Source organism: Lucilia cuprina, chromosome 4, assembly GCF_022045245.1.
Source record: "Lucilia cuprina isolate Lc7/37 chromosome 4, ASM2204524v1, whole genome shotgun sequence".
Lineage (NCBI taxonomy): Eukaryota > Metazoa > Arthropoda > Insecta > Diptera > Calliphoridae > Lucilia > Lucilia cuprina.
This window is the reverse complement of record NC_060952.1, coordinates 4610548-4624482: the sequence shown is the minus strand read 5'-3', so window position 1 is coordinate 4624482 and position 13935 is coordinate 4610548. Positions and strand designations below refer to the sequence as shown.

Sequence of the window (13935 nt, the reverse complement as noted above, 5' to 3'; positions counted from 1 at the left end):
ATATTGGAAATATATGCATACACACACTTCAACAAATCAAAAGGAGTAGGAAAGTGCAGTCGGACATGGCAGACCTATATACATGTTTAAGCAATTTATAAATAAAAATAGAAAAGCAGGAGTTATATGACGACCGTTCCTCAAAAAATTCTACGGTGTAATTTTAATTCATATAAAACTTATTTGTGTGAAATGTTATCGTAACACTAGTGAATAGCGGTGAGTTTCAGACGTTTAAGTGTTTTTCTGAAATTAAATTTCGAATGGAACTAGGGTCAAATGAGGTCCAATCGTTAAGAAAAACGTCATAAAGGTTTAGGCTTACAAACATTTTAAATCTGCCGATTTTTAAAAGAATAGTACTATAATTAACAGAATTATGAGCAAGTGATATTTTCGGGTCCGTTTGTATGGCGTTGAGGTGTAAAAATAAACCGATTTCGACAGTATTCGTATTTGGTGCTGTAAAAGATCATATATCAGATTTTGTTCAATTATCTTCAAAAATGCAGAAGTTTTAAGAGTTTTATATTTTCAGTCGTGGTTTACCTTTTAATGGAATTGCCCATATGTACATATGTCCGAGTTTATTCATAATAGAATATAATGCTTACAAGCCTCAATCCGGAGCTGTGTCAATAGTACTGTAAGTATGGGTTTACTTAAATCAAATGCAAACAAAAAAACTCGAATCAAGTACGGATCCGTTAAGAATGAAAATTCAAATTTATATTCTTACAATGTAGTTAGGAAATTTTCCATTTTATTTAAGCTCGAATGCATACAAATTATGAAATTTGGACAGTAGGTCGAGGCACAGTCTGAACTATAAAACGTATTAAACTTCCCACCACATTTTATAGATTTAGAGCCGAAATTATTTTACAATGCAACTACTTGGAGAAATTTCAGTTTGATTCAAGCTCGAATGCATAGATATATGTATATGAAGTCGGACTGGCCACAATCTGAACTATAAAACGTGTGAGGCAAAACTTCCCAACCAATTGTTTCTAAATGGGTTTTAACATGTGTCGGAGCGTTAAAATGCTTTCTAGTTCCAAATGCTAGTGGTTCGTACTTGGTGTTAGTAGTATGTTAGTAGCACGGTTTTACTAAAATCAAGTACAAAATACTTGAATCATGTACGAATTCGTTAAGAGCGAACTTTTTTAAGGTTAAAATCATCTTATAATGCATTTACTTTGAGAATTTTTTGGTTTGATTTAAGTATGAATAAAAACAAAAAAAGTAGTATTGATTTAAGAATGTAAAAGTTTTAACTAAACTTAAAACAAGTAACCGATTTAAGAAAATGAAGTACCAAACAAATCTAGAACTCCATTTTCACAATGTCCAGTTATGTTTTAACTTTAAGATATATTGACAGTTCTTATACAAAACTGGAAGAATAACTAGCGGTTAAACGATAACTGAAGGTAATGAAAATAGGGTTTGATAATGTAGCAAGTAACGATATGTTACAAATAAAAGAAGACATATTTTATTAAAATCGGCATAGATGTAAATTTAGAAGTTATTACTTCAGAAGTTAAACTTCTTTTAATTTATTAAAAAAAAAATATAGATAAGACTGTCTTTACAAATAGATTAATATTCAATTTAAAATGGTGGTTTTAACAATTTTAAATATTAATATTTATAATTAAAAATAATATTCTTTCTTATAGAACAAATATAACAGTGAAAAAAAAAACTTTAATTATTTTCCCCCATAACGAAACCTATACGGGTGACTACATTTAAGTATAAACAAAAATAAATTTAATAAAAATAACTTCAAAAATAAAAAGAAAAACAAATAAAACGTAGCAAACAAATAAATCATTACATTATCAATAAAATTACAACAAAACAAACAAACTTAGTAAAAAAAAACGCAATAAAATCATCAATTACAATAGTTTTTACACAAATTATATGTCATAATTATTCAAATTATTCATTGTATATAAATTTCAATGTAGTCGTTCGTCATCATCATCATCCTCGTAGTCGTTGTCGTCGTCGTATTTGTCGTTTTACACAACAACCCTTTTTATTCATTAATAAAAGATTTCAATTAAATGATATTGAACGAAAGGAACAAAATAACAGCAACAACTGTAAACGTTAGTTACCCTGGCTTACACTGACTAGGTGGAGAAATAAAAGTACATTTTCAGTGTAAATAGAGAATGTGTGTTTCTCTCTGTGTGTGTGTGTGTGTTTGTGCCCACTACACTAAGTATTGGAAAGCGAAGGGTAGAAATATGGAAACAATATTCATATTTATCTGATCAAATAGAAAAAAAAAACTTTTTTTTGTTTTTCTATATAAAATGTGTGACAGCTAAAATATTGTTTAAACAAAAAAAGCATTACCAATAAGTGGTTATTTGTAACAATTAGAGAAAAACAGTTAAAAAAGTTTTCAATGATTTTCTTTTATTTCTATGACATTTAGGGAAATCAATTATATTATTAATATTAAACATTTTTTATCGCAATTTTCCGTTTCCATTATACAAGGATTTTTTTTGTTATAATTGATGGAGTTTTTAAAAGTAAAACTATTAATTGGAAAGAAATTTTACTATTTTAAGTGAAAGGTTTTTAAAAAAATGTTGATATAGAAAGTTGGTTATTTCATTTTTAAACACCTGCTTAATTGAAACTTTCTGGGGCTTGAAAAAGGTTTTCAGGTGAGTCTAAGTTGAAATTTTCCAAAGGAAACAATTGCTTTTAACATTTTTAAAAATTATAAAAGCTTTTTAAAGTTAAAATTTTTATTTTCGAATTATAAAAAATGGACCCATTATTAACTCCTATATAAATATCTCAAAACCCTTTGAAAAAAGGTTTAGAATTTGGTCCAAAATAACTCTTATATAATCTAGAAGTAGAACTGCAGATTTTTGAATATCAATCTTGGAACCAGTGATATCAGTATTACTTTAGCAACTCGTTATCGGGAACATTATCATGATTCTAAATTACTTTTAAAGAGTTTCGAAAAAATAGGTTTAAGATGACAAATGATAAAAATAAAACTAGTCTGAAATGTCTGTAAAGTTTTATCTTAATGTGAAAATTATAACTATTGTATGTCTTGTATGTATGGGTTTACCATAATCAAGTACAAAATACTTAATTCAATAACGGGTACATTAAGTACAAAATACCAAATTTAAACTTTTTTAGGATCAAAACGATCTTACAATGCAGTAACTTTGAGAAATTTCGGTTTGATTTAAGCTCAAATATATACTTGAATATGATTAAAATTTAGTATTGATTTAGGTAGGAAAGGCAAGAGTGGCTCACATGGGTCCACCTGGTTACAGTCCTATTGTTTTAGAATTGATATATAAAATTTATGACAAAATGTGCTTGAAAGAATTTTAAAGTTTTTTGTGAAGAATTTTAAAGTTGATTTTTTTCAAAATCGGTGGCCAAATCGATTATGATGTGAAAAATTTAACTAAGTAGTTCAAAACATACCTTTTTGTTCTTTTATAAATCCCTAAAAACTAGCACCGAGGAAAAAAAATATATTTTACTGTAAAATCAGTTCAAATTTTTCAATTCAAAGATAAATTTTTCAGTTCTTTAACAAATATTAGTCGAGTAAATAGTCCAAGGATTTACAACAAAGTTATAAAGGATTTTTTATAAAAAGGGTACGACAACTATTACTTTTTTATTATATAAAACAACTCAGGATTAACCAGACAGAAGTTAATATTAAATTTCTCAGAATCCTTAAAAACTAAATATTTCAGTAAACGACTAATCTTAAAGGAATTTTTGGATTTCTTATCCAACTTGTTATTCGAAATAACATAAAACTAACAAAATGAAAACTTTAAAGAAAGGATCAACTAGACAGAAGTTTAAATTAAATTTCTCAGAAATCCTTAAAACTAAATATTTCAGTAAACGACTAGTCTTAAAAGACCGTTTAGATTTCTGATCAAACTTGTTATTTGAAATAACATAACACTAACAAAATGAAAACTTAAAAGAAAAGGAGAATAAACAAATCAGAAAGACTATATAGAAATAATTTGTTTACAGTTCTCAGATTTTATATAAATACCAAATCTGTTATTTTACATAGATATCGATAGCAACTGATACATAAGTTGACATAGTTCGTAGATGTGAAACCAAGCTAGAGGAATTATAAAATTTTTAGACTATACTACCTAGTCTAAAAAGACCTTCCCAATAACTATTAATTTAATTTTGATATTTACGTATGTATGTGTGAACACACTTTGATGAAACTTTTTTCTATTTAGATCAAATTTTAACGATATTTTTTGTGTCTCATTAGTTAAACAGAATAGTGAAAATTTTAACACATTTAACACTGATCATTTAAGTGATATATCCTATTTTTTACAAGTCATGGCATTAGCAGGTAGTTTAGGAATTAAGAAGTGCAAATCATGCACAAAAGTCATTCTCATGCTAAACGAAATGATAATTATTATTTTTGCTGAGTCATGTGCGATACAAATTATAAATGTGTTAACATTTGGTGGCACCTTTGAAGTGTCGATTTAAGCAGATCCTGAAATAAATCTATTGGAATAGTTTTAAGTGATAAGGAAACATAAGGATTATGAGTATTGAGCTTAGCTAAGAAGATTATGGTAACAAATTATCATTCATGATCAAATAAGATTGATCATAATTATCTTTTTGTGATGATGGCATTCAATATTAAAAAGTGTTCAAATATATTTAAGTTTCCTGATGTTTCCTTTTTAAGCTCTTAGATTCATAAGCTTTTAGATCTATTTTATATGTGGTTCTTAACTTTTGGCCGGGTTTTTGAGATAAAGATAATCTACATTCTTTGTTTAAACCTAGTTTAATATATGTTTTGCGTTTTTCAGTAAACAGTAACGTTCCTTTTAACATAGTTTAACTGAGTGTTCTTTGCCAATTAAACTTAAGTGAGAAAACACAATTAACAAAAACAATGATTTCGGCAAAACAAAAACTTACCCATATTCACAAACAAATTTTTATTTTATAAACGATTTAAAAACGAATTTCGTATGGAAATTTTGTTTTATAAACCTTTTATAAAATAGTGCTATTTATGAATAAAGGGGTTAATATTTTAAATCAATTACAATTTTCTAATTTGTTTTGTTTTATTTGTTATTGTTTTAAATGTTTTTTTTTTAATTTTCCCAAAATTTGTCATTTTACAAAAGTATTTTTTGCAAAAAAACAGCTGTTCATTGTTTATATTTTTGAATGAAAAGTTGGCAATACTAACAAAGATTACTGATTTCAGATCCATTACTGAAAAATACAATCATCGGTTAAAGTCTGCCTAAATTTATTCCGAGTTTAGTCTAACAACAAGTTAAGCCTAGTTTAACTGAGTACTTAGAAACCCGCCCTTAGTTTAACCAAGTGTTATTGGCCAATTGAATGCTTAAGAAGAAAAACTTAATATTTTATGTAAAATGTAATTTTCTGATTTGTTTTGTTAATATTATTATTGTTTTAAATGTTTATTTTAATTTTTTCCTACAATTTTTATTTTACAAAAGAAATTTTTGCAAAAAACAGCTGTTCATTGTTTATGATTTTGTGTGAAAAGTTGGCAATGCTTAAAGAGTCAATCAATCTTAAATCCATAACTGAAAAACAGTTGAAGTCCATTCAAATTAGTTTCGAGTTTAATCTAACAGCAAGTTAAGCCTAGTTTTACTGACTAGTAAGTATATTAAGTTTGCTGTCTGCTATAACTAGATTTACTCTTCATTGTTAATAAGTAAGAATGTATTTTGTATTAAAAATCTTTTGCCGTTTTTCTAAGAATTGAACTTTGAATTTGAAGAAATTGAAAACTTCTTTATCAGATATATAATAGCACATTAAATTCTATTTCAATGATATTTTGAAATTAAGTTAGTGTGAAAACGATATAAACTTAAACAAATTTTCGAAATAAAGGATTTAAATAAAAGTTAAAAAAAACCTCAAGGACTATTATTTAAAATTATTGTCTTAAAATCTAAACGAGGAAAGATATCAAAAAACTTTTCATGCTTATACATACATATATACAAGGACTTTTGTTTAAAATTGTTGTAGATGTAGATTTTTCTCAAATTCACTAAGGTCGGGGTCAGGGTAGAAGAAAATATCAACAAATTCTTAAATTGTTGTCATAAATTTTATATTTTACAAGGACTTTAAAGATATTTTAAAGATTATTAAACAATTTGTTAATAACATTTTTCATTAGCAGCTTATTTAGTTTATTGTCTACAAAAAAATATAGATTGAAAAAAATAACAAATATTTTTCCTCAATTTTTAACTTTCCAGTGTAAGTTGAAATTGGAAAAAGACGAAGGTGGCTGGCTGTGTTTTAAGCAACAAAAAACATATTTTGCAACCAACAAATTTTCGGCAACAGTAAATTTGTAAAAAAAGAAACAATTGAAATTTTATTTTATGCTCTTCTAGAGCAGCAAGCAGGTTGGTTAATCAATAAGCTTTTTAGATATATTTTCCTGTTTTTATAATAAAAAATATGTTTTCAAAATATTAAACAGACTTACCTTTAAAGGATGCTCCATTTTTTTTTTTTTTGTATAGTAAGTTGTTAAAAAAAGACGTTAAATTTTAAAAACACAAAAATCAATGCGGCCAAATGTTTAAACATGGAAATAAGTTATTAATCCGTTTAAAACAAAATAGATCCAAAAATTTACAAGTTACAAGTCGGAGTGTCTGAAAAAAGGAAACTCGGTTCGTTTTTTTTTTTAATTTTTTGGATTTTTTGTTTTGTATGTGTTTGTAGCAAGTGTAGGTTTTAGTATTGGTTTCCAAAAAAGCAAGGTGTTTCCTTAACGCGGTGTAGTTATAAAGCTGCTGCTGCTGCTACTGCTACTTTTTTTTTGGTTTTCTATTCGAAATGTTTAACGATGATGTTGTTGATGAAAATACGCACGCGACTCTTTTCTGAACTTCTTGTTGTTTTTGTTTTCGTACACAATTTCCACTAGTTTTTGAAAATATGCTCTTATATGCTTTTTTTAAATGCTCTCCTATTTAGAGCACTATGGGAAAGTTGTTGTGCTCTCTTTTACCGAAAAGGAGAGTTTCGACAATATCTGAATTTGTTTGATTTGTATGAGTAGTTGTTGTTGCTGTTTCTGTTGTTGTGGGTATGAAAACCACAGGAATACTTGAAACGCCGCGCGTTTGTTGTGTTGCTGCTCTCAATTCAACTTGAATCCAATTAAACCGTGACATGAGAATTGTTTCATTTGTATGAGTAGTAAAATGGGTTTAGATACAATTCAAAGATATCGAAACATTTTCTTTTTTTTTTGCTACACTTTTTGCTTTTTTTCTTATTTTACTTTTCTTTCATACCATTCACTTTAAAGCATTTTTTGCTTATTTTGCAAAATTTTAATCAATTTCTTTTATCGAAAACTAAAATAAATTTTTAATTTCAATTTTGTTTTTTAAATAATAACCGTTTCTTTCAAAAATTTTAATTCCGTTTTTCTGGATATTGTTGTTGTTATTTTTGTTGTAATGTTATATTGTATGTGCTGTTGTTGTATAAATTTAGAGTATAGGGAGGGCAGCGCGCACCAGGGGTTTTTTAAGGGTACACAAAATTTTGCATTTGTGTGTTTTTTTTTCATTCACTTCTCACGAAAAAGGAAAATTTTGTAATTTAAAATTTTTAACCAAATACAAATAGAATTTTTACATGTTTAAATAATTTTCGATTTTCTGTTAATATTTTCTAGTTTAACATATATTTTCACAACTTTTTTATAAACACTTTAGATTTATTAATAATACATTTTTCATTTAAATTTTTAATTAATTTAATTGTTATCTCTTAGGTTCAGCCAAGTTTGTTTAATACACATTTATTTAATAATTCTTTTAATTATTAACAATTTGCCTGCACTTTATTTTAAAAGAAAACTAGAGTTTGTTGAAGATTTTCTTTTACATATAAAATTTTAGTTTCTTTCTTTTTTTTCTTAATATGTAGGTAGTGTTTCAGGTTCTTGGTTTAGTAGAGTATTTATTATTAATAAAAATTATTTTCAGTGATGTGTTGTTACGGCTGCCTAAGTTCAATGTCTACTACCTATCTGACGACTGCAAGAAATTACAATTTACTTACTTGTTCGCCAGCCAGCCAGAGCTATTCATCGAAACATCCAGTCTGTCAGATTCTTTTCTCCCGCTCTTTCGCTCTCCCTTTTTCTGTGAGAGCATTATTATTGTATTGCAATCTTTTCCATTCAACCACGTTTGTTTTTGTATCTTATAGATTCACATTTGAGGGTGATAGAGACAACTGTATCTAATGGATTGTTTTACTTCCAGTATTTTGGCTCTCTTTGAGAACGGTTCCCATTTATGACAGAGAGTTAGCAGTAGACTCTTTAGTTTTTATGCTCTTGTTTTCATCATCGCTGTTGTTGTCTTATGAACTTTGTCAATTCCAATATTGATTTTTCCCAACAACAGTGTGCTACTGTGGAGATCAAAATTATAGCAGTGGAAATAAAAAAAATTCCCTAAGGGAATTCTGTGTCTTTTATATAATTTATAGTTATAAACCAGGATTGAACTGGAACTGAACTAGTTCTGAACTAGAACTGAACTAGAACTGAACTAGAACTGAACTAGAACTGAACTAGAACTGAACTAGAACTGAACTAGAACTGAACTAGAACTGAACTAGAACTGAACTAGAACTGAACTAGAACTGAACTAGAACTGAACTAGAACTGAACTAGAACTGAACTAGAACTGAACTAGAACTGAACTAGAACTGAACTAGAACTGAACTAGAACTGAACTAGAACTGAACTAGAACAGAACTAGAACTGAACTAGAACTGAACTAGAACTGAACTAGAACTAAACTAGAACTGAACTAGAACTGAACAAAACTAAACTAAAACCAAATTGGACTTAAATAGAATTGAACCAGAACTGAACAAGGACTTAACTAGAACTAAGTAAATTCATAAATAGAATTGAACTAAAACTGAAGATGTTACCTATAGCCTTCATATGGAATAAATACTGACCCGATCGAAAATTGTGGTTGATTGATTAGGTCTGGTTTATTTTAAATTATCAATTCCAAATTCAATCAAAATCCAATACTTATTCGAAAAGCTCTACAATAATTTTGACCAACAGTGTAAGTCTTGGATTTGACTACAGTTTTTTGGTCAACTTAAAAACACAAAGATTTTAACACTGACTCTACTACCCAAGAGGATAGGGGGGAAGAGACTAAACACTCTACAACAACATAAAAAAACGACCCAACACAGTCGGCCTTTAGGCAAGTTGATGGTCGTCTTAAAAATACACAAAGAAGCGGCAAAGAAACGACAAAACGAAAGCAAACGTATACAAGAAGAGAGTATTAAATTAAATGAAATGAATGGACGGACGGATTGATGGTTGGATGAACGGACGGACGCAACAACAAACAAATAAACAATCACAAATACAAAAACGCATTTATGACTAAAACACCGACCAAACGACCCAACGAACGCCCAACTGTTTAGTGGAAGTTGTAGAAGAATCTGATTTTTTGTTTTAATTTCTAGAAACAAGTAAATAAAAACTGTAATATCTAAACTGAAGTTTGTTTTTAATGTGTTTAATAAAATATTTAGTATAGAAAACAAGAAAACTATTTTGTTCGAAGAGTGGTGGTCAGTGAATATCACAAACCACAGCAACAACATTAGCAGTGGCGGTAGCAGCAACAAGAGAAAAAATGCTGATGATCAACATTCATCAGAATCATTAAAAATAAACTAAAGAAATAAAAATAAAAACAATTTTAAAGATATGTTGTTTTTTATTCGTTTTAATTCACACAATTTCCTTGTGGTTGTTTAAGTTGTTGCTGTTGTTTTTTTTTTTTTGTGTTAATAATGTTGCTGTTGTTTTGATTTCTCAGAAGACTACAACTATTGCCACAGAAAAAATTGCAGCAAAAAAAAACAAGAAATTCTTTCTTACTCTATTACAAGGAATTGAAGTGAACTGAATAATGAACGTTGACGACTAAGAGAACTTGTACATACAACAACGTTAACAACGAGGACGAAGTCAACGTTGCAAACAACGACATCCATCCCATCATCCTTCTCATAAACAATCATGTCGCATGTCGTTTATTTGAAAGTATGTACATGTAAGTGTGTGTATCTGTGTGTGTTTGTCAAATGTATGTTTTGTTTATTTAACATCATACACCATGCAAAAACAAAAACCACAAAGCTTTACGCCCTTTTGTCTGACTTCTGGTTGCCTTTTTTGTTCATTTTGTAATTCGTTTTTTTTTTGTTTATGTTGATCTCTTTTTTGTTGTTGTTGTTCTGTTAAATATTTTATTCATTTCAATTCAGACAATTTGACACAAGGCCTTAAATTTACACTGTGTGCATCATTTAAACACATACTATGTAAGAATGGAGCAAATAAAGCATTGCGATGGCAATTGTCAAAAGTCCTTGCAATGTATAATTTTATATTTTAATAAAATTTCTATAAATAGAACTGAACTAGAACTGAACTAGAACTGAACTAGAACTGAACTAGAACTGAACTAGAACTGAACTAGAACTGAACTAGAACTGAACTAGAACTGAACTAGAACTGAACTAGAACTGAACTAGAACTGAACTAGAACTGAACTAGAACTGAACTAGAACTGAACTAGAACTGAACTAGAACTGAACTAGAACTGAACTAGAACTTAACTAGAACTGAACTAGAACTGAACTAGAACTGAACTAGAACTCAACTAGAACTGAACTCGAACTGAACTGGAACTAGAACAGATTTAACTGTGTTTTCAAAGAACTTGTATCGATAATGCTGGGAAATTTTATAATTTTTAACGAAGTTTCTTCTTAAAAAGTTAATTTACCTCCCTACCTCGTAGTAGTAGCATCAAGTAGTAGTACGAAAAAGTAAATGTTTACAGACACATACCATCCAAACAACAACAACCAAAATAAAAGACCAGAAACCTACCGACCGAACAACCAACCAACAGTAACATACAAACAAACAACATAAATAAATACTTAGTCTGTGGCATTTGGCTGCCCCTTATTAACTTTTAATTTCTTACATTTTTATTTCGTTTCTTTTGATTTTATTATATTTTTTTCTCAACTTTATTTTTGTCAATTCCAGTTTTTTTTTGCTGTTTATTTAATTTTTTGTTTAATGTTGCTTTAACAGGTCTTAAAGTCAAAAGATCTATCTCCCCTGTTCACATCAGACACAGCATCTCAACTAACACACACTGACTAACATACAACATTTACATATACTACTCTTCTTTTGAAAAACACGATGACAACAATAATCCAGAACCAGCATCTCTGATTCTAGGCTGCAACAACAGCAATTATTGTTTATTGATTTGTTGTTTGGTTGACATCATTCGAAAAAAAGTAACGAGAACAAAAATAAAAACAACTATATATACTATATGCAAGACAAGTATGACAATAGTAACAGCTACGACAGTAAAAGTAATGAAACAAATGTTTGCATTCGGATTTTGGCAAGTGTATTGTTGAAATGCATTTATACGACAGTTAAGTACAGAAAAATAGCTCAAAAATTTGTGCCAGTAAGGAATTAACTATACCATAACAGAATTAAAACTAATATAAAACTGATCAAGTATGAATTTATAGTCGGACATTGCCGACCATATAATACCCTACACCAGTCCGTATGTTAAAATTGTGGATTTTTTTTAATAAAGAATTTAATTTGTTTTATTGTGGAATATTTTTACTTATTGTTGACAAAAAAAGAGATTTTCTGCAAGAGGGCTCATAGGGGAGAAGGGGTAAATATGGGCCTATTCTTATAAATTTTGGTAGATGAATTAACGTCTACATTAAAGTCATTTATGTAGATTTTAATCGTTTCTTTAGTAATAATAAGTTAATTTTGACCTACAAGTCCAGGGTCAAATGAGGCCCGATCCCTATAAAAATTAGTATTGTCATTTATTGTTCTATAAAACTAATTTTTGTTGACATTTTAATACATTTAACGTAATTATGAGCCTAAAGGCCCGATTCGGGGGGTACGGTTGTATGGGGGTTAGGAGAAATAATCTATCATTTTCAAAAGCGTTCGTCTTTTAACCAAAAAAAGAGTATGTGCCAAATTTCATCAAATTATCTTGAAAATTGCGACCTGTAGCGTACGCACAAGATTTACATGGACACACAGACGGACGGACAGACGGACATAGTTAAATCGACTCAGAAAGTGATTCCAAGGCGATTAGTATACTTTAAGGTGGGTCTAGTACCAATATTTTTGGGTGTTACAAACTTCAGCACAAACGCATAATACCCTCCCCATTATAGTGGTGTAGGGTATAAAAACAGAACCTCTTTGTAATTTGTTTTGTCATCCCAAAAATATTGTACTTGTACTATCTTAATAATATCTTCTGGAGAAATTGTTGTGCTATTATTCTTTGCCACACTGCAATTCACATATGAATGTCACTGTCGCAGTTATAGTTTGTTTTATCAATGCTTACTCATGATTTTTTTCTTTTGCATTGTTTTTGTATATAAGTTGTTGGCTAATTTCTTAAAATCCATAAGATATAATGACTGCCTGAATGTACATATTTATTCATACTGTTTTATTATTTATTTGTATTTATTCTACACTGACTCAGGTTTTTGTTTATTAGTATTATTTTTCGTACAAAATATGTCATCGTTTTTGAGAAAAATTAACATTATCCGACTCCCTTCCTCTCTCACACACTGCATGTATTCATTCAATTCTCATAAGATTTAACTAACCATCCGTCCGTCATGAACATTGAATTTTTATTACTGTTTATTTAGTGAAACTAATCATTGGTGTAACTGTTTTGGTTTTATTTTAGGTTCCATAACTGTGAGTCGACTTCTTAGGCAGTCAGTCACTTTTGTCTGACTGTCTGTCTATTAGTAACTTAAAGTTCAAAGAATTGGCATTGCTTATATTGTGAAAAATACAAATGCATTGTAGTAATAATGGGTGGGAACCATCATTAACGTATTGGGGTTATTTAGTAATATTTGCACTTTATTTTGTTTTATATTTACTTTAATGAGAAAACTGTAATACAACAAACAATGTACATATAACAATAACAAGAAAAGTAATAACAATAAAGACGAATTGAGAACAAAATTTACAAATTTTTGTTTTAGTTCTATGACCTTTAAAAATCGTAAACAAGTAACTAACTACATATACAAGTCAATTTCAAAATTAAAACATATTTTGTTAAACAGAAATTCAATTTAATTTTAGTTTTAAATACTTAATAAAATTTTAAGAGATTTCAAAATTAATCATTACCATTGGAAAATGAGCTATTGCATTTTGAAAACGGAAACTCAACACTTTTAATTATCAAGAATATTAAGTTAAACTATACAGCTGGCTAAGATTGAAAGTATGCAATAGTCACGTATCGTGTAATTTAAAAAAAGTTTTATTTACTCAGCCATTGAAGGAATATATACAAAAAAATATCAGTTAACTAACTTGTTAACATGTCAAAACTGACATCATCATGTGTACAATTTTATGTTTTAACTGTAAACAAGAATAGAATTAAGTACTAGAATATAACTAGAATTGAACTGAAATAAAACTAAACTAGAAATGAACTAGAAATCAACTAGAATTGAACTAGAACTTAACTAGAACTGAACTAGAATTGAACTAGAACTTAACTAGAACTGAACTAGAACTGAACCAGAACTGAACTAGAACTGAACTAGAACTGAACTAGAACTGAACTAGAACTGAACTAGAACTGAACTAGA

The 13935-nt window shown here is 28.6% G+C and overlaps 1 protein-coding gene and 1 long non-coding RNA gene across 2 annotated transcripts in view; one reads left to right on the top strand and one right to left on the bottom strand.

The window, feature by feature from the left end:
• The window catches only part of LOC124419645 (rho GTPase-activating protein gacF-like), an 18323-nt gene extending 16186 nt beyond the window's left edge, over positions 1-2137 (top strand). Inside the window, exon 3 of the mRNA XM_046949862.1 lies at positions 1989-2137. Within this exon, the coding sequence (XP_046805818.1) occupies positions 1989-2137 (149 nt within the window). The remainder of the gene's footprint in view (positions 1-1988) is intronic.
• A 4457-nt stretch (positions 2138-6594) lies between these two features.
• LOC124419639 lies at positions 6595-11655 on the bottom strand. Its single transcript, XR_006940739.1, has 2 exons — positions 11196-11655; positions 6595-8556 (listed from the first exon to the last, which is right to left on the bottom strand). It is a non-coding gene; the product is annotated as an uncharacterized LOC124419639 (long non-coding RNA).
• Positions 11656-13935: the final 2280 nt, after the last annotated feature.